The sequence below is a fragment of the Pezoporus flaviventris genome, unplaced genomic scaffold (assembly GCF_033815535.1).
Source record: "Pezoporus flaviventris isolate CSIRO_AGI_PZ_B2104156 unplaced genomic scaffold, CSIRO_AGI_Pfla_v1 ptg000054l, whole genome shotgun sequence".
NCBI classification, from domain to species: Eukaryota; Metazoa; Chordata; class Aves; order Psittaciformes; family Psittacidae; genus Pezoporus; species Pezoporus flaviventris.
In genome coordinates, this window is record NW_026892602.1 from 7,125,566 (window position 1) to 7,151,614 (window position 26,049).

General features: G+C 47.5%; 2 protein-coding genes across 6 annotated transcripts; one reads left to right on the plus strand and one right to left on the minus strand.

Annotated features, from left to right (window-relative positions):
* Positions 1-10,812: 10,812 nt before the first annotated feature.
* On the minus strand, positions 10,813-25,533 carry LOC133277344 (protein C19orf12-like). Of its 3 annotated transcripts, none has more exons than XM_061469101.1 (3): positions 25,111-25,533; positions 12,257-12,365; positions 10,813-11,393 (listed from the first exon to the last, which is right to left on the minus strand). In XM_061469101.1, exons 2-3 carry the CDS (start codon positions 12,354-12,356, stop codon positions 11,128-11,130), a joined length of 366 nt encoding a protein of 121 aa, XP_061325085.1. In that variant the 5' UTR covers positions 12,357-12,365; positions 25,111-25,533; the 3' UTR covers positions 10,813-11,127. The 3 variants fall into 3 exon arrangements, with proteins under 3 accessions (XP_061325085.1, XP_061325083.1, XP_061325084.1); XM_061469099.1 differs by having other exon boundaries at positions 12,257-12,433; positions 25,111-25,246; XM_061469100.1 differs by lacking the exons at positions 12,257-12,365; positions 25,111-25,533 and adding an exon at positions 11,916-11,934.
* LOC133277343 (protein C19orf12-like) lies at positions 19,427-23,938 on the plus strand. 3 transcript variants are annotated; one of them, XM_061469098.1, is made up of 3 exons: positions 19,427-19,852; positions 22,386-22,494; positions 23,358-23,938. In XM_061469098.1, exons 2-3 carry the CDS (start codon positions 22,395-22,397, stop codon positions 23,621-23,623), a joined length of 366 nt encoding a protein of 121 aa, XP_061325082.1. In that variant the 5' UTR covers positions 19,427-19,852; positions 22,386-22,394; the 3' UTR covers positions 23,624-23,938. The 3 variants fall into 3 exon arrangements, with proteins under 3 accessions (XP_061325082.1, XP_061325078.1, XP_061325079.1); XM_061469094.1 differs by having other exon boundaries at positions 19,717-19,852; positions 22,318-22,494; XM_061469095.1 differs by lacking the exons at positions 19,427-19,852; positions 22,386-22,494 and adding an exon at positions 22,523-22,835.
* Positions 25,534-26,049: the final 516 nt, after the last annotated feature.

The window sequence follows — 26,049 nt, forward strand, 5'->3', positions numbered from 1 at the left end:
AGCAGAGCACTCCTGAGCAGAACCCTCTCTTAGGTGGTTAAACCACCCTAGGGCAGAGCTGCAGGCAGCAATCCTGCTGCCAGGATACTGCTGCCCCAGGCTATAAGAGAATGTTTCACCCTGTGTGAGCTTTGTCTAGCCTCTCCTTTTTTGTCTTAAATAGTGTCTGTTTTGGTGAGAAACTTAGCTAAAAATAACAAACCAGATTTGAGAAGGAAAATCATTAACATAAGAAGCTGTGGCTGCCCCATCCCTGGCAGTGCTCAAGGCCAGGTTGGACGGGGCTTGGAGCAACCTGGTCTAGTGGAAGGTGTCCCTGCCCGTGGCAGAGAGTTGGAACTGGATGAGCTTTGAGGTGCCTTCCAGCACAAATCAGTCTGTGATTCTATGATTCTGTGAACTCAGGACCAGACAGGTCTCTTTTCCTCTAACAGAGGAGTAATTAAAAAGTCACATGTTTTTATCAGAGGAGCTACACACAAGGTAAAACCAAACCTTTGGTGGTTTCATATACAAAGGATCTTCAAGAGACACCAAGTCCTCTCTGTGGATTTGCTCCCTCTCCTGTTGAAGCCCACAGGGGGAACCATGTCCCCTGACACACATCACATCCCCACATAGTCATCAACCTGTGATGACCACCTTACAGTGTACAGCCCTGCTGTGACAAGGCAGCCTGGGCAAGTATGTGTGCTGGGGTCCCCTTTGGCAGCCCTCCTGAGCTGCATGTACCCCATTATGTGAACACCAGCTCTCCACTGTGCCAGAGCTGCAGACCCAGCCCTGTGCCTGGGAGCACATGCAGGAGAGCAGCACTTGTGGGAACAACCCGTCCAGTTGTCTTCAGATAGCTTCAATGGCTCTGATAATGTGGTGCGAGCCAGCTAACCAACCCACAAACCAGAGTCACCATCACCCAGGTCACAGACAACTAGTTTCTGTCAGTCTCTGGCTTGATGGGTGTTTGCAGCAAGTTTCAGGCAAACCAACCTCTAGCTCTTTTCAAAAAATGGTCTGGAGCACACTTGTGACCAGCCTGTAAGGTCTGAGGTGAGGTATCTCCCCTGCATGAACCCAGGCAGCCCTGCAAAGCTTCACTGTGTGTGGCTTTTGTAGTCCAAAGGTCTTTCATACACTGCCTTAAGACTGCATGCCCTTCGCAGCCCAGCCCTGCTACCCAGTGCACCCTGAGAAAGCACCCGGGCCCAGCCTCTGTGGCTGGGGACAGAGGAACATGGGAACTGCCCCAGCATCTTCTTATCAGGGAGCCTGGCACCCCTCACAGGGGCGTCTCCTCTGTGAGGAGAGGCTGTTTCTCACTGCCTTGGCAGGACCCAGCTGCTCTCCTGACACTCCTCACACAGCTGACTTTACTGAATCACCCCATGGAGCAGAGGGAGGGATGCTGTGCATTAACCCTGCAAGAGCCTCTGCAGCAGAGCCTTCTGCTGCGGTTCATGCAAGGGAGATGCCTTACCCCCCAAACCTCGACAGAGACAGGCTAGTGTCAGGCACAGTGTGGCTGGGGGACGGGGGACGAACTTGTCTCACAGGGTTTCAGGCTGCAGTCACATCTATTTATTCTACTAGGGCCACTTTCAAGGCAGATCCAACACCCACAGCCAGCAGGCTGAGCAAAGCTCTGTGTCTGTGCTTTGTCCCAACAAGCACTTGGGACACTACACTCTTCAGCCATCTGCTTACAAGGAAATCGCCTTCACAATGAGATGCTCTACAGAATCAGTGATGAACTGCTATGGTGTTCATCTGGGGAGGACAAGAGGCGACTGTCACACTTGGCTATTTCAAGACTTCAGCAGTACCACTGCTGTCACTATAATACAGCAGCTAGAGCTATGTTACTTTCATAGAAACAGGGTCTGCAATGCAGCTGGTGTAGCCCTCGAGCAAGGGCAGTCCCTCTTAGCACGCCCCAGAGCCCAAAGCGCTGCGAACACCTTGGCAGTCACCAAGCAGGGACCACTCACAACAGCTGATGCTCTGTCTCCTCAGGGACATGCCATAGTGAAACTGCAGCACATGGCTGTGTCACAGAAGGGACTCTAAAGGATACATTTATTGGTTTAGACCTTACAAGTTAGAAACAGACTGATGAAAACAGGGTTACTCCTTCACATAGGTTCCCTGTTTCAGCACCCTCACCACTCAGGAGAGCCATTTGGGCTATGATACACGGGGTGGAGCCCCCAGCATTGCAGCTCCTCCTCCCTTTGGGGGATGGAGAAAGTTCCTATGTTGGAAGCAGGCTGAGGAGCTGATGCTCGCCCTAGCACCAGCAATGCAGCTCCCCAGATACAAACTGTCATAGGCAGCTCCAGAACGAGACGTGTGGGGAGCACAGGGAGCTGATCACCTCCACTACAGTTCTGCCTCACACTCAGCACCAGCTGAACTTTCTCTTCCGTGCCTACCCTCCACCAGAATGGGTCTCTCATGGCCTGCAGACTGAGTTTTCCTGGAGCCAGCCACACCAGTACGGTGCAATGCTGAGACATCCCTCTAGCCTGAGCCAACCTTGCACCACAGGCATCTCTGCAGTTGCAGGCTCGCTGCCTGCAGGATTGGGAAGAACAGCAGGAGAGGGGAAGAGAAGAAGGTCTCTTCTTTTATTATGTTTTTTTTTAATTAGTTCTGTGAGAACACTTAAGACATTCCAAAAGAAAACAGGAGGAACTTTTCAATCAGACCACGTCATCTTTCTGTGTAAAACAACTTTCCATTCTGCAGAACAAAGCAGTAGCATGACTACATCTTAATACAACTTCCACTGTATGTGGGTCTGAATAAAGGAGACTTCCTTCTTTAAAAATACTGCCTAGTGATTTGGATTCTGGTAGCATGGAGGCATTTTCTGATTGGCACAAGTAATAAAGACATTGGTTTAATTTTTAAGTTGATATTGCAGTTCTGAGAACATGAAATAACTGATTGCAGCTGATGGACTGCAAGAGGTTTGGGTTTCTTACCTTGCTTAATCAATTGTTTGTACATTGGAAAGCACCCAGAGAGGAAGGGTCCACTCCTGAGCAGGATGAAAGGCACAAAGGCAAACAGGCAGCTCTTCCTGTGTCACAGGAAAACCCTTCTGCACAACACAAAGCGTGCCGTGCTGTTCTCAGAATGCAATTGCTTTGGCAGCACATATGTCCTATTTTACTTGTAGTAGCACCTATGTTAGCACAACACTGCAGAAACTGTGTGCTGCACGTGTTTGGGGTAACATGAAAGCAGTCTTACAAACCAGAGCCAGAGGTCACCTATCCCAAAATCACAAGGGACGGCATGCAAGAGGCAGCCACAGGGCACCCACTTCCACTGCTTTAGTCTGTGTCAGCCCATGGTGAGAAACTTCTCAAGGCCAGGCTTGATTCTGGACCAGTGTGTTTGATAGTGTTTACTGCCATCAATCTAAGTAATCACTTTCTGAGTGCACTTTTGGTTTGGTACTGAGAGCATCCTGTGTCAACGAGCTCCTCAATTCCCTGTTACACCTTGTGAACAAGCGCTTTCCTGAACCTCTGCCTGTTTCATTGGTGCACCCTGCCTTCGGTACCATGGTACTGCTCCTCTATTAATCTCTGTGCCATTCACAGCCACTAGCAGAGCTCTTCCCATAAGTGCTTTTTCCAGGTTGAAGTTTTAAACCAGCCCATCTCTCTTTACACAGATGCCTTCCCATACATTGTTATCCTTCTCTGTATTCTTCATAGCTCTATAACGCCTTTTCAGTTCCAAAAGGACTAACCAGAGGGGATGGAGCAGGCTGTACAGGCTATTCAATACATAGCTATTCAATTCAGTGATGTAACAATATTTACTGCTGCCTTCCTGGTTTTCTTCCCCACCCAGGCTAACCTTCTCATTGCCTTCTGAGCTGCTGCTGAGCACTGAACTTGTATTGCCAGAAATCTCTCCACAGTGACCTCTAGCTCTTCCTAGATGGGAAATAGGTCACACAGAGACCAGCACCGTGACCATCTGATCAGGGTTATCTTTCTTCCGGTGGCATTTACCTATCTGACACCTACCCTTCTGCTGACCACTGGATCACATTGATGCTGGGAGCTGATGGCAGGCACTGCAGTGCTGCAGGCCAGGGCTTCACTGCCTGGAAAGGCTTTTGAAACCTTGCAATTAAAGTAGAGCACCCACTCTGTTCCTTGACACATCAGCACCACACAGTATGACCCTGTTCTCCTTTGCCACCAGTGCACATCAGTATAATACCGTAATCACAACACAGCACCAGCGGCACAAACTGGGGCTCTTCATTTAAGCACCGCAGTGCCTGTGTTTAACTCAGCTGTACTGGGACTGCATCCTCCAGGTAGGGTTAAGGGATGGTGAAGGCCACATGCATGATGGAAACTGAAAACTGTGAAGTACAAGAGCCACTTTGTTGCACACTCATATTTGAGGTTCCCAAAGATGTGCCAAGGCTAACCGAAAGACATTGGGCAGCTTTGAAGCTGGCTCAGTTGTTGGGGTGTGAGCAGCCAGCAGCTGGTTAATTGATTTCCTGATTGCTGTCTGAAGACATCACCCAATTTTGGCTTATTGCATAACGAGACAGTACAGTTAAATTATGCACAGTAGAAACACATACCTTTGTTGCAAGGCTGCATGAAGCCTTAATTAGTATCAGCAGAGCACTTGGAAGACATAAAGCACTACAAGAGTACTCCTTATTATCCTTGTTGCTCCTTATTATTAGTGGCACAACATGAAGGCTGATCTTCACCCTGTACTCACAGGGTTGTGCTGCCACTGTTGTCAGCAACTCCAGTCCTACAGGGCTGGGCTGGGGATATGAAAGCCCAAAAGTAGGATTAGACTCAGCACAGGCTCCTGCAGAGTTAAACTTCAGAGACGGAAGAAAGCCTCAACTATGCAGATGCCTGCCAGGCAAAGGGAGGCTGTTCACTGTGGTTATGGAACAAATATTTTTATACACAGATTCCTGGAGAGAATGGCTGGGAAAAAAAACAAGCAAGCCCCTTTTTTTATGGAAACCAACCAAATCAGAACCAAAAGCCTGCCTCGCCAGCACACTATTTAGCCTTTTATTACTGACTTTGCTCCTGCATAAGCAACTAATAAACTACAGTTTGTCAAAAGTCTGCTGCGTGAACTTCAGCTCACAGACAGGCACAGAGCAGGCTGCTGATACTCCAGCAAGTCTTGCACTATACCACAGTATTTGCTGAACTGCTTTGTCTTGTCCCCCGCTTTCTTGAGGCACTTGCTCTTGCACTCCTTCTCCCTCAAGCCCAAATATTACATTCAGCTATTATGTCTTTTGTATCCTTCACTGCACTAAAAGGGAGAAAGTCCTTAATTTAGGATTTTTGAAAATCTGGTTATGTAGGGCTTAAAATTAACCTGGAAGGACAAGAAGGAAAAGTCAGATGGCCCCTTCATTTTGGGCTTAAAACCCTAAGAGAACTTTGAGTAAATGCAGATGGTAGTGAGAAGTCAGAGCTGCCTTGGCCTCCTTTCTGCTTGCAGAAGACTTCCATTAGTACCAAGCAGAATTGCCTGCCGGGAAGAGGAAAGAAATCCACAGGAACTATCAACCGGCAGTTTGCTGGGTTAACCCAAAAACTCACATTCATACAAACATCAGAAGAAGGAGTTTATCTACCGCTCTGGACCCAGGACAGGCTTCAACCATTGGCTTACCCACTTCAGAAGGACACATGGATCCCCCCCGGCTGGGAGGGAATACTGTTACCTAGAAAGGAATAGCCAAGGCTAAACACACACTGTCCCCAGCTCCAGGATCTCTTTCACTGGGAACCCTCCTCACTCCATAAGCATTCATGGGCTGATTCTGCCTCAGCTGTGAGATTCTCATTATTTTGTTGTAACATCTCAACACAAGTTGTCACTCAGGATGCTGCAGTGGGGCAAAGGGAAAACAACACCTTTGAAGCTTTTCTTTTGTCAGATCAGTTTTGACCCCATATTACAAAGACTATTCATCACATCTTATTGACTGATACAGAAATAACAAAGCCTTCCTGCTGTCTTCAGATTGCATGTACTAGGGAATATCTGAGAGTACTCTACTCCAAAGCAACATGTCAGAGCACAGGAAAGATTTAATTTCACCCTAAATCACTCCTTCCCACTCAGCCTGAGTCTGAGCAGGAAATAAAGAATGCTAACTATTTGCATCCCTGTCAGACACTCCTATGTGAGGTCTAATTAGTTAAGGTCAAACACCAGTGTTGATCTTTCATTCCCCTGCAGCAAAGCAAACAACTACATTCACAATTTAGCAGTTTCTTCAACCCAGTGCTGCTAACCTCTACTAACATTTACGACATCAGTCCTCCTTTGACGCTCATGTCCTGACTGCAGGGTCAGAGAGTGGTTAGCTGCTGTGTAACAGTGATAGCACACTTCTGTAACACACCATTTTCTACTGACAGATTACAAAGTGTTTAACGAAAAGTGCGTCCAGGATGGAGATGGGATGTTACTGAAGTCATCTGGCAAACAAGCAGAAGGTGATACCTCTTCTGAGGCCCACCATGCTGACAGCTGAAGGGTTGTCTTTGCTGAAAGACTAGCAGGGACACCAGATGAAACCAGACTGGTTTAGGGAATGGCAAAGGTACAGATGTCTTTACCAAATGTTGAAAGCTGTAATGTTCACATTTTTCTAAATCCTTCCTGCTGAACACTCATCCAAAGAAATGAATGCCTTCATTTTTGCAGACTTCAGAATAATTTTATATATTTATCTCTTTGACTCTTCTGAAATTCATAGATCACACTTAATGAGTCGTATTAGCACACACTTACTGCAATTACGTGATGAATGTTTGATTTCTGGCTTACAGCCTGAAAAACACATAGATTTCTGTGATCACTAGAAAGGTAAAGATGAAACCTCATGTTTTAATTAGGGGCTAATAGCTTTAGTTCACTGCAATGCAAAGGCCTTTGGGTTTTTAAAAGCTTTCCAACCCAGCTGAAAGTCTGCTATTCAATTAGTCTGGAGTTATACATCAGCTGGTCAAGCAGTGACAGCCTTTCTAAGAAGCTATTGCTTTCTCTATAAGAGCTTTTACTCTAGGGAAAAACGTATTGCTTTTACATCCTCTGGCTGCACAGGTGCTGCGAAACTACTGGCGAACTCAGCAGGTCCTATCACTGCAGCCAGGCAGGGTTAAACCCTTGAGTCTACCTGTATTTTACTAGTGAGCACTACTGGAGCTGCTGCAAGGAAAACATGGGAAGAAATTAGTTTCCACATGAATCTGCATAGATTGTAACAGAAATATTAAGATTGGGGGAAATGATGTATGACTGGAATTATGTGTATGTGAAAGCACCAGAAAAAGTAAAAGAGGCCTACATAGCAAGGGATGTTGTTTCATCAATGGATGAATGTGCTGCTGTGCTCAAGTCCCAGAGGCCCCACACTGGGGAGACCACAGGACACAGCTCCTGGACAGAAGACCCTGTACCAATGGCGGGACAGCGGCGCAGGTTGTATCAATCATATATACCAATCCTCCTTCTGATAGCCATGGCAAGGGGGTTGGAACTAGGTGATCGTTAAGGTCCTTTCCAACCCAGACCATCCTATGATTCTATGATATCCTAAGGGATATAAAAGATTTGTCCAAAAAGTCAATTCATCATTGACAGCCAAGAATTGTTGGCTTGCCAATTCGACTGTGGTCCATCAGTCTTTGTAAACTGGCTGCTGATCAGCTCACAAAACCCACTTGTTCTTCAGTAATCATCACCTTTCCCATTCTCTCCCCTATCTGATGCAGGGGCAGCAAGCGAGTGACTACTGGGGCTGGGCTGACAGCTGGGGTTAAACTAGGACAGCAGGAATGTGTACAAACTCCAGTCTACTCTGTAGCTGGGCTGTTATTTGAGAAATGATCTACTTGCCACTAGATGGCACATCTCAATTGCTGATCTATGGTTGAATTCAGGGTTGCTTTTTTTTAATTAAGAGAAAAAAGATACTCCCTCTCTTTGCTAACATCACACTGTATAATCGTGCTTGCTTTCTATCTTCAAATCAGACAGCTTAAAAAAAAAAACAAACAAAAAAACAAAAACACAGAGAAAAAAAAGGAATTTTAAACTAAAAATAAAATATCTGCCAGTGCAAACATAGCTTGATTCTGCCACATCTACAACCAAACTAGGTTAATAACCAGCATCACAGATGGTTTCTCTATATAAATATGTACATCTCCCAATAGTGGCTCTTTCAGCAGCCTCCTGATGCTGCTGATGCCACACTACCTGGTTTCCTTGGTGATCACTGTGCCTTGCACACTCAGCTGGAGAGGTCTCAGAAGATGGCACTGCTGCCTGTGGCCTTTTCCAACACCAAGCAGGAATGCAGCAGTGGACAGCTGCATCTCTACCAAAGAGCATCAACAGACAGGTATTATTACATCCTCATGCAGCCTGTCTTCTCCTCACATGACCAGATCTGCTGAAGGGTTCTTTCAACTTGCCCAAACACCCACAGAAGGCTACATACCAAATACCACAGTGACCTCCATATGGTAGCTCTGTAGTCAGAGCCACAAAGGTGGAATTTGATCTTTCTGCAGCATTCAACAGTACGAACTGTCATAAATTACATACAAACCACAAAACCATTGTGTGGTGCCATGCTCATTCTCCCTCAGTAGTTATGTATCAGAAGCGGTTATTTCCCAATTCTTCTTATCCAGGCTCTCTTGAGCTGGATTCTGTTTTTCTTCTCTTACCAGCAGTGAAATGTGTTTCAGACCAAACCACAAACCTATTGCTACCACTTTGAAAATACATAACTGTCACCTTCCAGGAAGTTTCATGAGCATCAAACCTCTTAAATAATGATACAGAGAACAAACTTAATTCAATTCATTTCTTCCTGGTTCTACTCAGTCATCTGAAAACCTGAAAATCTGAAAAGTTAAAATACTGATTACTAAGAGCATGCTATCCTGTGGGCATGGAGTATAAAGCTCCTTGGAAGCTCAGCAGCAGTGGGGTTTAACATAAGCTAGACTGATCCTTGCAGAACTCCAGACTACTTAGACCTTGTTTCTGTTGGTATCTGTATGACACATACCCCATTTATGCAATAGTGAAGGCTAAACATAGTAGTTCTAACTGATTTATCATTTCTAGAATTTGAAAGAATACCCTAAGAAATAGAGTAACATAGCAGAATACAGGACCAATTCACATTATCTAAGCTCCATTCATGTCTGTTACACTGATATGAATGATAAAATCAACTTACTACGTACATTTGGGCTCAAATTTATGAATACCTCTAAAACGGGAGTCATGATACTGATGTTTGAAACCACTCTAAAACTTCTGACAATCTGTTTAAATACTATATACTATTATAAATTAACTGAAACCAACATCTTTTCTATGGCCTGCTTTACATTAAGATGTCAACTTTTCATGTCTGGGTTTGAAGAGCAAATGAAGAATTATGATAGCAGGCGACATGCTACTCTATCACGCAAATCATCTGCTGCTATTATTTTGGAAGGAGAAAACTTAATTTGTGAAATAACCAGAAGATTGCAAATGAAAGTAACTGCTTCATAAAAATAGTCGTTAAAACTATACAAAGTGCGTAAAGTTTTAAAGAGCCAGTGCAGTGTGTATAATCTGTCAGTAAAACTGAAAAACCACAGATTTCAGGCCTGTCATCATGAAACTATGACAGGGTAAGGAGTACCCACTTACCATTCATTTCCGTCAGCTTTTCACATCACTAAAAATGTGCTTTCAAGTGACAAGAACAATAACCATTGCCCTGCACTCCAAGAAGAAAAGTACACTGAATTTATTCATGCCAAATGGTATCTGCAGGAGTCAATTAATCAAATGCATGCAATAGCCATTTCCAAGTTTAAAGCTTCACCATTTAAAACTCAGCTTCTAGAAACTCTGCCCCACACACAGAGACGCGTCTTTATTTTAGGGGAAAATGAAATTATCAGAGCAGTTTCACTTGGCTTCACATACAAAAAGAAGGTACACCTACACATTTTTCTACTTAAAAACTTGTCTTACAAGTGCCTTGAAACGAACAGTGAACAACAGGCTAGGACATTCAAGAACACTGCATTTGGAACTCACATTGTTAACTGCAGGCAGCACCTCACCCCACCACCACTGCTGCCAACGGATACCTGTTCAGTACCAGCCTGGCTTCATGCTCAAATTTCAGTACTCAGTTCAGAAAGAGTTCCTTTAAAGGAAAAAACAGGCCACTATGATGCTTAAGAATAATTTAATGAAAACAGAGGACCAGCAGTTCAGAGGCAGTCAAGAAACCAGTGCTGAAATGGCAGCCCTAATCCTGGTATAGTATAAAAACTGCAGATTCAACTCCCCTCTTTTAAACTCAGAGTATTCTTGCCATGCCTTCCCATTCTAGGACACCAGGAATTACTAATTGTGAACAGTTTGTTTACCTGTTGCCTTAAATCTTGTTTAGGCATCGGATTCACTTCTTACAGAAAGGAATAAATAACTCGAGAATTACAGCTTAAAAGCAACAAAGACTAAAGTGAGTACTTTGGAGATTTTTGAGTTCACAGTAATGTACTTTCTTGTACTTGCACTTTCTTGTAACTTTTGCAGGACAAAATCAGGTAATAAAAACAAAACAAGGTAAAACTCTTCAAAGTGCCCTAGCTACTTTGGCAACACCTTTATGGCATTCTCAGAAGAGAGTTAAAGCACTTAAACATTATTATATCCCCTAAATAAAACACAGTCACTTGGAAATTTTGACTAGTGATACATTAACGTAAGAGAAGCCTAATTCCCTGCAGTGATTCTGAACGCAGTCAAGTGCAGAGTAATTCAACATTACATAGCAAGTCAGTGGCAGGATAATGCATTAATCTCATCCTTACACACACACACCCCTTCCCAACAACCCACAAACAAACAAAACAAAACCCCAAACATCAACCCCAAAAACAATACTTAATTGGCCTATGTTCACAATAGTACAGATAACCAGTAATTGTTATGTTGAAGTATGCAACTGTCAAAGTAAAATTCATTACACTAAAAAGCCTGCTCTGGAAAGGTTTATTCTCCATACTGTATCTCTGCTCTTAGCTCTTTGGAGAGGTAATTTATCAGCACTGCTGTCAACTTCTGCTGGAGACTAGCATTTCCCATTACAAGAGCAGTCAGCTGAGCAACGTCAGTCCAGTCTAAGCTCCTGAGAATAACAACAGCTTCATCGTAGAGTTTCTGCTGCTCAGCAGGAGGCAATTCCAGTAAAATCTGAGGGACTGGCCTGAACTGTCCACTCGTCATCCAGGCACCAAGTAAGCCACCAAATGCACCTCCTAGGACAGAGGGAGAGAGGTGTTACTCCTTGCCAGTTAAAACCTGAACTTCTATCCACAGCCTTCACCAGCAATGTTCCCACCTGTATTAGAAATCAATGCGGAGTTGCATGTGTCTACTGAAACTCCATTCATACCCAATGCTCAAAGCACCAAGAAGGATTTTTAAAGCTCTTTACATCCACAGCAATCACAAAGCAACTGCTTGCACAATCAGAGCTAATAGCTTCAAGCTAGAGAAATCAGAAACAGAACAACACTCCTTAGGGCTCTAGTCTCTTTATGGTAAGCCGTACCACCAAACAAAACCATGCCCAAGGAAAATACTGGATATTTACTTTATCAGTGCCATTAGCTTATAGTCTCTTGCCAGAGATTCCCAGACTGAGCCAAGCTTTCAGCTTCTCTACGGCCACACATTGCAGCCTTCTGCTCCCATGAAGTCCACCCCTCAGAGACCAAACCATCAGCTTTGTGTGCTTAGACACATTCACACTTTCATCTGCCAAACCAACAGCCCACCCCAGCTGGCCAAGAAATGCTCTGCTAAGTAGACTGGTTCAGAGGATTTCAGAGGTGCCACTGTCTCAACCTTAGACCTCTGGATGGCTTCCATTTTGCTTCCACAGGAGTCCAAGTCAGCAAGGTCACTACCACGCTAGAAAGAAACACACATGCCTTTCTGATGCACACCTTGTTTCTGAAAAGCTGACAAACAAAATGGCATCTTGTTAAAGGCCATCTATATGAAATCTAAACACTGCATGCCCCTTTCCTTCAACCCATACCTACACACTAGCTTCCTCATTTCTTCACTCAGGAAGTTAACCACAATTCTTGTTCCTACAGCAAAACACACTTACCTACAGCGATTCCAGGTGGACCTCCCATCAGACCCCCAATAAAAGCTGTTGCACCTGCCAGCAGCGCTCCTCGACCAGAGTGCTTGACAGCAGCTTTCATCCCCTTCTCCTGGGAGAGGTGGCAGAACAGCTGCATCACATCATCAACATTGATGGGCATCTTGGCGAGGTAAGATCCTGGAAAAGATACTTTAAATTACCTCCAGATTGCTGCAGCAAGGACTAAACCTTGTTACGAAATTAACGCTAAGAAAAAGCAGAGTTTGGAGTCTGAGGCTGAAAGTACAGAGGCACAGTAAAAAAAAATAAAACATGAATTTATTTTCTCTTTCATTTTTGTGAAAACCAAGCCTACTTGCAAATAGCTAATGACTGACAGAAATGGAAGTAAAACCACATGGTATACAGGAAAATCTGATTTTATGAGAAATTAGGAGACCAAACAAGGGGAAGCACCAGCAATGAGAGATAGGATTCAGTTCGTCCCATCAGCAAGACAGAAAATTATTGGTCTTTGTCCTGTGCCTCCTTAGGATGACCTCGGACCGACCCAACTACCTGAGTGCTGACAAGCATTTGCTGCTTCTCTATGGGGCAATTCCAGCCACCATTTCATGCAAAGCTCCTCAGTATGAAGCCTCTGCAACACGGACGGGACAACAGAAGGTGGAGAGCTGACAACAAAACACAATACAACACAACAGCTCTTGATGACAGTAACATCATGTGCTTTCCCCCAGTCAAGCTGACTGACTTCCACAGTTTCCTAAACCAATCTAATTGTAATACACATGAAAGGATGTTTTTCGAGCAGAGAAGGTCCCTGCAGTGTGCAGAAGCCGGCTGTCCACGGAAAGCAACCTGTGTTGCTCCACCCACCGCACTGAACACTGGCAAGTTTCCTTTTGGTAACGTGGCATCCTCAGCAGTGCAAAGGGCATCAGCTGCCCTGGGGCTTCTCTGAATAAATGAAATAATCTTTCCTGACCACATTCAAAGTGCACTTGGCTGAACAGTGAAAGAAGCCCAGACTGTAATGAAAACAGGAATCACACTGTTATCTGCTGGCATACAAAGTGCAGTGAATGCACACATTCTTAGTAGTGTGTTATCCTCAAGCAAAGCAGAAACCCACTGGAACTCAACCAACTCTGAGTATTTTTTCCATAGTAAATGATTTTACCACTTTACTCCCTTCACAGCTCCCCCAAAGGGAATTTCCACTTGCAAACTTAAACATACCTGGGAGTCTTTCTGGCTTGATTGAAGAAGGTTCTCAACACAGCAGAGATGTTCCCACTTCATTCCCAATGTGAGCATCGCACTCAGAATTCTCAAAGACATTACAAGGAGGACTCACTTTCTTCCACTCTTGCAAGTATTTCTGTCACCTCTCAGCATATTCACTATATCTTAAGCCCTGCAGTGAATTTTAGAGAATACAGTAGCTGATGCACAGCACGTACAAGTTGGTTTCTTGTTCAAACCATACATACAGAGCTCTACTGAGAGCTACTAAAACATAAACCATATACTACAACACATACACATAAAGTAATTCCAGAGGTTACTGCGTTCACCCCAAAGCCCCAGATGAGTGGATCAACATTTAAAAGGAGCTGTAAGTTTTATATGTCAGAGGCTGAACCAGACGAAAACCAAAAATATTTCTCAACTGATTGTGTAACTGACAAGTAAACAGAACTGCAATTTGATTCTAGCAACAAAATATTTCCTACAGAATCCACCCAGATGTTAAGAAACATGAGGAATGTAAAATACTAGATCTGCAGTAATAGAGGGATTGAAATATCAATGCCATCCACAAAATTGGGCTGGGCTTTCAGAAATGTTGGGTCATAGAATCATAAAAGCATAGAATCATAGAGTAGTCAGGGTTGGAAAGTACCTTAAGATCATCAAGTTCCAACCCCCCTGCCATGGGCAGGGACACCTCACACTAAACCATGTCACCCAAGGCTCTGTCCAACCTGGCCTTGAACTCCGCCAGGGATGGAGCATTCACAACCTCCCTGGGTGACCTATTCCAGTGCCTCACCACCCTCACAGTAATGAACTTCTTTCACATACCCAGTCTAAACTTCCCCTGTTTAAGTTTTAACCCGTTACCCCTTGTCCTATCACTACAGTCCCTAATGAAGAGTCCCTCCCCAGCATCCTTATAGGCCCCCTTCAGATACTGGAAGGCTGCTATGAGGTCTCCACGCAGCCTTCTCTTCTCCGGGCTGAACAGCCCCAACTCTCTCAGCCTGTCTTCATACAGGAGGTGCTCCAGTCCCCTGATCACCCTTGTGGCCCTTCTCTGGACTTGTTCCAACAGTTCCATGTCCTTTTTATGTTGAGGACACCAGAACTGCACACAATCCTCCAGGTGAGGTCTCACAAGAGCAGAGTAGAGGGGCAGGATCACCTCCTTCAACCTGCTGGTCACGCTCCTTTTGACGCAGCCCAGGATACAGTTGGCTTTCTACGCTGTGAGCACACACTGAAGCTGGCTCTTGTTCATTTTCTCATTGACCAACACCCCCAAGTCCTTTTCCGCAGGGCTGCTCTGAATCCCTTCTCTGCCCAACCTGCAGCTGTGCCTGGGATTGCTCTCACCCAGGTGTAGGACCTTGCACTTGTCATGGTTAAACTTCATAAGGTTGGCATCAGCCCACCTCACAAGGGTGTCAAGGTCCCTCTGGATGGCATTCCTTCCCTCCAGGGTATCAACCGAACCACACAGCTTGGTGTCATCGGCAAACTTGCTGAGGGCGCACTCAATCCCACTGTCCATGTCAGCAATGAAGACGTTGAACAAGACGGGTCCCAACACCAATCCCTGAGGGACACCACTCGTTACTGGTCTCCAGCCGGACATTGAGCCATTGACCACAACTCTTTGTGTGCGGCCATCCAGCCAGTTCTTTATCCACCGAGTGGTCCATCCATCAAATTGATGTCTCTCCAATTGTCGTGGTTTAAACCCAGTCAGGTAATTTGTTCGCTCACTTCCCCCCCCCCTTTCTTGCCCTCCCCCTGCTCTCGGAGGGATGGAGAGGAGAATCAAAAGAATGCAACTCCCACGGGTTGAGATAACAACAGTTTAGTAACTAAGGTATAACACAAATCACTACTGCTACTACCAATAATAACAATGATAAAGGAAATAACAAGGGAAGAGAATACAACACCTCACCACCAGCCAACCGATAACTTGCCCCCCTCAGCCCGACCAAGCACCGACCGATACCTCCTCCAACCCTGCAGTCTCCCAGCCCTTCCGGCTCACTCCCAGTTACATCCTGGGCATGATGTGCTGTGGTATGGAATACCTCTTTGGTCAGTTTGGGTCAGGTGTCCTGTCTCTGCTTCCTCCCAGCTTCCCCTCCTCCCTGGCAGAGCATGAGGCTCACAAAGTCCTTGGCCAAACCAAAACATCACTGTTATCAGCTCTGTTCCCAGGCCGAAAGTCAAAACATTGCACTGCACCAGCTACCAAGAAGGAGAACATGACTGCTACTGCTGAACCCAGGACACCAATTTAGAGACAAGGATGTCGTGTGGGACAGTGTTGAACGCTTTGCACAAGTCCAGGTAGATGACATCAACTGCTCTACCCTTGTCCATCAGTTCTGTAGCCCCATCATAGAAGGCCACCAAATTGGTCAGGCAGGATTTCCCCTTAGTGAAGCCATGCTGGCTGTCACCAAGCACCTTGTTGATTTTCATGTGCCTTAGCATGCCTTCCAGGAGAATCTGCTCCAAGATTTTGCCAGGCACAGAGGTGAGACTAGTGTGTTATTTCCTGGGTCATCCATTTTCCCCTTCTTGAAAATGGGGTTTATATTTCCCTTTTTCCAGTCGTCGGGAACTTCACCTTACTGCCATGATTTCTCAAATATGATGGCCAGTGGCTTAGCAACTTCATTTGCCAGCTACTTCAGGACCCGTGGATGGATCTCATCAGGACCCATGGACTTGTGCAAGTTCAGGTTTTTAAGATAATCTCAAACCAGTTCCTCTCCTACAGTGGGCGCAAGGTCTTCATTCTCACAATCCCTGCATCTGCCTTCCAAGACTTGGGTGGTGAGGTCAGAGCCTTTGCCAGTGAAGACCGAGGCAAAGAAGTCATTCAGAACCACAGCCTTCTCCAAATCTTGTGTAGCCAGTTCTCCTGAGAGCTTCCTGAGGGGGCCTACGTTCTCCCTAGTCTGTTTTTTATTTGCTATGTACCTGTAGAATCCCTTCCTGTTATCCTTAACATCCCTAGCCAAAATGATCACATCATACCCACCTCACTGAAACCCTTGTTAATGCCAATAACCAAAACGGGTCCCAGAGTAATCTGTGGTGTGAACCTCAATTCAGATCCTTCCTGTTTAACATTCCCATCTCATTACCCTACTTCACCCTTCAAAGAAGGATGACTTTGAACAGGCAAAAGCCCTTTCATTCCCCTCGCCTCACTGCCCTACCAATAGAACAAGGAACACTCTCCCAAATGTCCACATAGAAGATACTCTAAGCAGCACACAGCCTGGCCTACTGCTGAGCTGTCCTCGCTGCTCTTCACAACCTCCTCCTGAGTAAACAGAGCAGATCTTTCAGTAAACATCTCCACAGTGTGCATGTACGTAGAACAAAAAGCACCTACAGGATGAATTCCAAACTCACCAAGAAATGAAGACAGAGGTCTAAGCTGTCATACCAAGAGCTAGCTTTACCTTGGCAGACACCACACTGTGGTAAGCAAGATTTGCTATATCTACGGATATTCATTATAATATGACTATGTTATATGCTGACTATACATTCAGCCCGATGTTCGAGTTCCAGTTGTTAGGAGACGATAAGAAACTCAGGTATTTGACAGACAATCCAAATGCAATGCTTAAAAGAGCATTTTAGTATTGTTTCATAAGAACTGAAACCTTAAGAGCATTATTTGTGTATTTCTCTAAGCATGTCAATTTATCAAAGCATTTAATTGGTTCATTTAACAAAACAGACAACAAATTTACTCATGAACAAACTACTTTTAGGAACATAAGACCTGATTTCACAAGGCTCTTGGATGCCTAAAAACTCAGGCAAAAATTGAGTGGGAATTTTCTCCTTCCATTGAGACTGAAGGAAATCTGGCACCTAGCCTGTCCCACATTGAATGTAACCTTCTTACTTGGACTGCTGGATTACTAAGTATCTGTGAAGGACTGGATGCAACTCCTTCAGCCCTTAAACTTGTTTAACCTACTCAATGTCTTTAGAACTTATAAATTAAAGGCAATTTTTTTTCTTGGCCCCTCTCTTAGTGTGTCAAAAGCTGTGGAAACATGTGGCAAGCCCGGCATGCTGAGGAAATGCTGAACTGGGATGTGGTTATTTTAGGTCCCGCTGCAGGTTAGGGAAGGACTTGACAGAAATCTGCTAGGTGGTTTTTGAAACCAGGATGCCAGTGCACTGTTGCTGTTGTTGATTTCTGAGGCTTGCTTCTGACAGATGACTTGCGGATTTGGGATGTGAAACAGGTTTTTTTTTTTTATTATTCTTTTATTATTATATTTACAAGAATTGCTGGCTGGTAACTGCATACACAATCAAATCTTCATCCAGCTGATTGCAATAACCAGATTCGGTGCAAAGACTTCAGCAGAGTCAGAATATCTCAAAGGGAGTAGTGTGATTTACAGCAGCATGTAAATCCTTAAAGAATACACTCTGCACTGCTCACTTGCATTTTACTAACTTCAACCACAGAAAAAAATAGAATCCAAGAATAGTTTGGGTTGGAAGGGACCTTAAGCTCGTCCAGTTCCAACCCCTGCCAACAACAGGGATACCTTCCACTAGAGCAGGTTGCTCCAAGCCCCGTCCAACCTGGTCTTGAACACTACCAGGGATGGGGCAGCCACAGCGTCTCTGGGCAACCTGTGCCAGGGCCTCACCACCCTCACAGGGAAGAGCTTCTTCCTAAGAGCTCATCTCAATCTCCCCTCTGCCAGTTTAAAGCCATTCCTCCTCGTACTGTCACCAGAGGCCCTTGTCAGAAGACCCTCTCCAGCTTTCTTCTCAGCCCCTTTAGGCACAGGAATCTGCTCTAAGGTCTCCCCAGAGGCTTCTATTCTCCAGGATGAACAAGCCCAGCTCTCTCAGGCTGTCTCCATAGCAGAGGTGCTCCAGCCCTTGGAGCATCTTTGTAGCCTCCTCTGGGCTCACTTCAGCAGAAAGACCAAATATAGATCGAACACCTAAATGCTGATGTAGCCCTAATAACCTGTGTTTATTTTTAATCATAGTATTGAAGTAATAATTCAGTTTGGGACAGAGTGATAAAAATTCCCTCCTTTGATGCTGGCAGATTCATTGCTTTTAATTTTGCTCCTTGGAAAGCTGCTTGCAGCTGGAATGTGGGGGGTTACTTTTTAAAATGTACATTGTGGTTCTCTGCTCAGTTTAGGAATTGCATTTGCTTTTTACATCCAAAACATAAAACTCAAGAGCACCAGCAGACCTGGAGCATTCTGAGTTGTTACACACAGAGTTGGTTTATGTGATCATAGAAAGCATAGCGAGGTTCAGAAGTCCCCAGTGCAGCCACAGAAATTGTGTTATTCCTCCTCCTTCTCCTCCTTCTGCATTTACATTTTCTCAACAAGGACCTGAGGGGAGACGGTTTACCTTAAGTCAGAAGTGAAATCATAACAAAGGCTTAGCTAACAAAACCAAACCCCACCGTAATAACCCGTTCTTGGCAAACGTCAGCATTTCTAGCATCAGGCAGTGACTTTCCAAGGGCTGTACTGGTGTGCACCGGGATCAGTGTGGCATTTCAAGACACGTATGTGACACAGGTGCTTAACGCTGCTTCGGTGCAGAGCACGTCCAGTTACATGTGCTGCTGCGCCAGACCGGCACGCTTCACCGTGCCGATGATGGCTGCAGTGCACCCGAATGAAAAGATGCATAGGCTGTGCTCAGACGATGCTCCCGGCTCAGGGCCCGGGATGCCCTCAAGGCACCAAGTGCAGGCGGTCCCTCTCCTGCTCCTTCCGCAGCAGCTCGGCCGCGACCGGCAGCCGCTCTCGCAGCACCGCGTACCTGCAAGCACCGTGACATCTCGCAACGTCTCCTCCCTCCCACCCCCCCAGGGGCCGTGTCCGCGCACGGGAGCGGCCGGGGCACCCCGGAGGCGCGCTGCAATCTCCCGAAACGAGCTCCTGGGCACCGGCTGCACCGCGCCTGGCCTTCGGCCTGCGCCCGCCTCGGCACCAGGGCCGGGGCCGGGTTGGCTGCCGGTGCCGCCGCGGGGGCAGGCGGGAGGGGCGACAGCAAACCCGCATTCAGTGCCGAGCGCTCTGCGGAGACCGGCTGCAGCGGAGGGAACCGGGCCCGCTGCTCGGGGCCTGCCACCGCCCAGCTGCGCGAGTCCCCGGCGCGGAGGTGAGGGCTCGCGGCCGCGGGCCCCACGCTCCCTCGCGGAGCACCCGCCAGCGCCGGAGGGCTCCCGGGCCTGGCCCGGCGGGACTTCGCTCCTCTTCCCGCACCGGCGGCACCGCAGCAGTTTCCGGCCGGGCGCGGCTGCCGGCTGAGGTAGGCGGTGGGGAGGCGGGAGGAGCGGGAGGGACGGCCGCGGTGGGGGTCGACGCCGGCTCAGCCCGAGGGGACCGGGAGCCGCGGCGCTGGGGCCTCGGGAGCCCCTGCGCTGCCCGGGGAGCTCCCCCTCATCCCGGCCCGCTGTCGCCGGGTTTGCGTTTGCGGTGGCCGGGAACGTTCCAGAAGAGGCCGCTGGGGCAGGCAGGCGCGGTGGGGAGCGGGGCCGATGGGCCGCGGCCCACAGCCCGGCGGGTGCCGGGGCTGCCCCGGGAAGGTGGCGGGAGAGCCGCGGGGCCCTGGGGCGGACCCGGCCCCTGGTCCTAGCTCTGCTCTTCCCCTCCTCGTCCCCCGCCGCTCCAGTCTTTGGGACCGCACCGGGCTTTAGAGCGACCTCGGGGTACGGAGGGAAAGGCACGGAAAACCTTCTGTGCGGCTGCACTCGCCTTTGTCTTCTCATCCGTGGCTGCCCCCTATCTGGCAGTGTTCAAGGCCGGGTTGGACGGGGCTTCGAACAGCCTGCTCTAGTGGAAAGTCTCTCCCAACGCAAACCGTTCTGTGCTTCTATGGTTTCACTTTTCCGTGAGTTACAATGTGGCCTTGCCATCCTTTCAGCAGTAGTAAACATGAAATCGGTATTGTAGGCAAATAAATAAAAAAATAACTGAAATGCCGGCATTTAATATGCCGGCTCTTTGACAGTTTATTTTACATTTTGTGCTCAGCCCTAGCAAAATTACTGACGAGTGTAGATGCAGAGCATGGCTACAACTGGTTTATTTAAACCAAGTTCTCCTGGCTGCAGATGCCAGTCATGATTCAAATCAGACCACCTTCTTTGCAGATTTTAAAATCCTGGGTTGGACTCTAAAGGTAGGATTTTGAGAAAGTGATCATTTAAGAGCACGAATGCTACTCAAGCAACAGAATCAAGACCAGTGATGCAGCCTTCCTTTATGAGTTGGAATATCTTGATTCCAGCTATTCAAATAGTTAATGAACTTAAGGCCTGTTTAATCATCACATCTTTGTGCATGCCATTTTTTTTTGTGAAGTTTCAGTATGTTTCAGCTGCCAAGGACTTTTTGTTTGGTTTTGCTGTACTGCTGATGTTCTAAAAAATTGCACTACAGGTAGAGCTGTTGCTGTACAGCTGAGACAGAAGACATTGTCATGGGTTTTATCCTGGGCATCAGTTCCTCCATAAGCATTTGGTGGTGTCTTGGATTTTGAAGATCTACACAGGTCGCACGTGTGCTTTCTAGTACTTGTATGTGGACCTTCTCACCCACATTCTTGCTTACACAGTGTGGTGTCTGCCAAGGTAAAGCTAGCTCTTGGTATGACAGCTTAGACCTCTGTCTTCATTTCTTGGTGAGTTTGGAATTCATCCTGTAGGTGCTTTTTGTTCTACGTACATGCACAGTGTGGAGATGTTTACTGAAAGATCTGCTCTGTTAACTCAGGAGGAGGTTGTGAAGAGCAGCGAGGACAGCTCAGCAGTAGGCCAGGCTGTGTGCTGCTTAGAGTATCTTCTATGTGGACATTTGGGAGAGTGTTCCTTGTTCTATTGGTAGGGCAGTGAGGCGAGGGGAGTGAAAGGGCTTTTGCCTGTTCAAAGTCATCCTTCTTTGAAGGGTGAAGTAGGGTAATGAGATGGGAATGTTAAACAGTAAGGATCTGAACTGAGGTTCACACTATGGATTACTCTGGGACCCCCTTTGTTTGCCAGTGCTGTCAGTAGGTGGATGGAGCAACGCAGGTAGCTTTCCGTGGACAGCCGGCTTCTGCACACTGCAGGGACCTGATGCTTCACCTTCAGGTGTCTCTGCTCGAAAAACATCCTTTCATGTGTATTACAATTAGATTGGTTTAGGAAACTGTGGAAGTCAGTCAGCTTGACTGGGGGAAAGCACATGATGTTACTGTCATCAAGAGCTGTTGTGTTGTATTGTGTTTTGTTGTCAGCTCTCCACCTTCTGTTGTCCCGTCCGTGTTGCAGAGGCTTCATACTGAGGAGCTCTGCATGAAATGCTGGCTGGAATTGCCCCATAGAGAAGCAGCAAATGCTTGTCAGCACTCAGGTAGTTGGGTCGGTCCGAGGTCATCCTAAGGAGGCACAGGACAAAGACCAATAATTTTCTGTCTTGCTGATGGGACGAACTGAATCCTATCTCTCATTGCTGGTGCTTCCCCTTGTTTGGTCTCCTAATTTCTCATAAAATCAGATTTTCCTGTATACCATGTGGTTTTACTTCCATTTCTGTCAGTCATTAGCTATTTGCAAGTAGGCTTGGTTTTCACAAAAATGAAAGAGAAAATAAATTCATGTTTTATTTTTTTTTACTGTGCCTCTGTACTTTCAGCCTCAGACTCCAAACTCTGCTTTTTCTTAGCGTTAATTTCGTAACAAGGTTTAGTCCTTGCTGCAGCAATCTGGAGGTAATTTAAAGTATCTTTTCCAGGATCTTACCTCGCCAAGATGCCCATCAATGTTGATGATGTGATGCAGCTGTTCTGCCACCTCTCCCAGGAGAAGGGGATGAAAGCTGCTGTCAAGCACTCTGGTCGAGGAGCGCTGCTGGCAGGTGCAACAGCTTTTATTGGGGGTCTGATGGGAGGTCCACCTGGAATCGCTGTAGGTAAGTGTGTTTTGCTGTAGGAACAAGAATTGTGGTTAACTTCCTGAGTGAAGAAATGAGGAAGCTAGTGTGTAGGTATGGGTTGAAGGAAAGGGGCATGCAGTGTTTAGATTTCATATAGATGGCCTTTAACAAGATGCCATTTTGTTTGTCAGCTTTTCAGAAACAAGGTGTGCATCAGAAAGGCATGTGTGTTTCTTTCTAGCGTGGTAGTGACCTTGCTGACTTGGACTCCTGTGGAAGCAAAATGGAAGCCATCCAGAGGTCTAAGGTTGAGACAGTGGCACCTCTGAAATCCTCTGAACCAGTCTACTTAGCAGAGCATTTCTTGGCCAGCTGGGGTGGGCTGTTGGTTTGGCAGATGAAAGTGTGAATGTGTCTAAGCACACAAAGCTGATGGTTTGGTCTCTGAGGGGTGGACTTCATGGGAGCAGAAGGCTGCAATGTGTGGCCGTAGAGAAGCTGAAAGCTTGGCTCAGTCTGGGAATCTCTGGCAAGAGACTATAAGCTAATGGCACTGATAAAGTAAATATCCAGTATTTTCCTTGGGCATGGTTTTGTTTGGTGGTACGGCTTACCATAAAGAGACTAGAGCCCTAAGGAGTGTTGTTCTGTTTCTGATTTCTCTAGCTTGAAGCTATTAGCTCTGATTGTGCAAGCAGTTGCTTTGTGTTTGCTGTGGATGTAAAGAGCTTTAAAAATCCTTCTTGGTGCTTTGAGCATTGGGTATGAATGGAGTTTCAGTAGACATATGCAACTCCGCATTGATTTCTAATACAGGTGGGAACATTGCTGGTGAAGGCTGTGGATAGAAGTTCAGGTTTTAACCGGCAAGGAGTAACACCTCTCTCCCTCTGTCCTAGGAGGTGCATTTGGTGGCTTACTTGGTGCCTGGATGACGAGTGGACAGTTCAGGCCAGTCCCTCAGATTTTACTGGAATTGCCTCCTGCTGAGCAGCAGAAACTCTACGATGAAGCTGTTGTTATTCTCAGGAGCTTAGACTGGACTGACGTTGCTCAGCTGACTGCTCTTGTAATGGGAAATGCTAGTCTCCAGCAGAAGTTGACAGCAGTGCTGATAAATTACCTCTCCAAAGAGCTAAGAGCAGAGATACAGTATGGAGAATAAACCTTTCCAGAGCAGGCTTTTTAGTGTAATGAATTTTACTTTGACAGTTGCATACTTCAACATAACAATTACTGGTTATCTGTACTATTGTGAACATAGGCCAATTAAGTATTGTTTTTGGGGTTGATGTTTGGGGTTTTGTTTTGTTTGTTTGTGGGTTGTTGGGAAGGGGTGTGTGTGTGTAAGGATGAGATTAATGCATTATCCTGCCACTGACTTGCTATGTAATGTTGAATTACTCTGCACTTGACTGCGTTCAGAATCACTGCAGGGAATTAGGCTTCTCTTACGTTAATGTATCACTAGTCAAAATTTCCAAGTGACTGTGTTTTATTTAGGGGATATAATAATGTTTAAGTGCTTTAACTCTCTTCTGAGAATGCCATAAAGGTGTTGCCAAAGTAGCTAGGGCACTTTGAAGAGTTTTACCTTGTTTTGTTTTTATTACCTGATTTTGTCCTGCAAAAGTTACAAGAAAGTGCAAGTACAAGAAAGTACATTACTGTGAACTCAAAAATCTCCAAAGTACTCACTTTAGTCTTTGTTGCTTTTAAGCTGTAATTCTCGAGTTATTTATTCCTTTCTGTAAGAAGTGAATCCGATGCCTAAACAAGATTTAAGGCAACAGGTAAACAAACTGTTCACAATTAGTAATTCCTGGTGTCCTAGAATGGGAAGGCATGGCAAGAATACTCTGAGTTTAAAAGAGGGGAGTTGAATCTGCAGTTTTTATACTATACCAGGATTAGGGCTGCCATTTCAGCACTGGTTTCTTGACTGCCTCTGAACTGCTGGTCCTCTGTTTTCATTAAATTATTCTTAAGCATCATAGTGGCCTGTGTTTTTATTTAAAGGGATTTCCACCATAATAAAACACAGAATCGCATACTGGTTTTGGTTGCAAGGCACTTTAAGGCTTACCCAGTTCCAATCCCTGCCACCGTCAGTGACACGATCCACTAGAGCAGGCTGTTCGAAGCCCCGTCCAACCCGGCCTTGAACACTGCCAGATAGGGGGCAGCCACGGATGAGAAGACAAAGGCGAGTGCAGCCGCACAGAAGGTTTTCCGTGCCTTTCCCTCCGTACCCCGAGGTCGCTCTAAAGCCCGGTGCGGTCCCAAAGACTGGAGCGGCGGGGGACGAGGAGGGGAAGAGCAGAGCTAGGACCAGGGGCCGGGTCCGCCCCAGGGCCCCGCGGCTCTCCCGCCACCTTCCCGGGGCAGCCCCGGCACCCGCCGGGCTGTGGGCCGCGGCCCATCGGCCCCGCTCCCCACCGCGCCTGCCTGCCCCAGCGGCCTCTTCTGGAACGTTCCCGGCCACCGCAAACGCAAACCCGGCGACAGCGGGCCGGGATGAGGGGGAGCTCCCCGGGCAGCGCAGGGGCTCCCGAGGCCCCAGCGCCGCGGCTCCCGGTCCCCTCGGGCTGAGCCGGCGTCGACCCCCACCGCGACCGTCCCTCCCGCTCCTCCCGCCTCCCCACCGCCTACCTCAGCCGGCAGCCGCGCCCGGCCGGAAACTGCTGCGGTGCCGCCGGTGCGGGAAGAGGAGCGAAGTCCCGCCGGGCCAGGCCCGGGAGCCCTCCGGCGCTGGCGGGTGCTCCGCGAGGGAGCGTGGGGCCCGCGGCCGCGAGCCCTCACCTCCGCGCCGGGGACTCGCGCAGCTGGGCGGTGGCAGGCCCCGAGCAGCGGGCCCGGTTCCCTCCGCTGCAGCCGGTCTCCGCAGAGCGCTCGGCACTGAATGCGGGTTTGCTGTCGCCCCTCCCGCCTGCCCCCGCGGCGGCACCGGCAGCCAACCCGGCCCCGGCCCTGGTGCCGAGGCGGGCGCAGGCCGAAGGCCAGGCGCGGTGCAGCCGGTGCCCAGGAGCTCGTTTCGGGAGATTGCAGCGCGCCTCCGGGGTGCCCCGGCCGCTCCCGTGCGCGGACACGGCCCCTGGGGGGGTGGGAGGGAGGAGACGTTGCGAGATGTCACGGTGCTTGCAGGTACGCGGTGCTGCGAGAGCGGCTGCCGGTCGCGGCCGAGCTGCTGCGGAAGGAGCAGGAGAGGGACCGCCTGCACTTGGTGCCTTGAGGGCATCCCGGGCCCTGAGCCGGGAGCATCGTCTGAGCACAGCCTATGCATCTTTTCATTCGGGTGCACTGCAGCCATCATCGGCACGGTGAAGCGTGCCGGTCTGGCGCAGCAGCACATGTAACTGGACGTGCTCTGCACCGAAGCAGCGTTAAGCACCTGTGTCACATACGTGTCTTGAAATGCCACACTGATCCCGGTGCACACCAGTACAGCCCTTGGAAAGTCACTGCCTGATGCTAGAAATGCTGACGTTTGCCAAGAACGGGTTATTACGGTGGGGTTTGGTTTTGTTAGCTAAGCCTTTGTTACGATTTCACTTCTGACTTAAGGTAAACCGTCTCCCCTCAGGTCCTTGT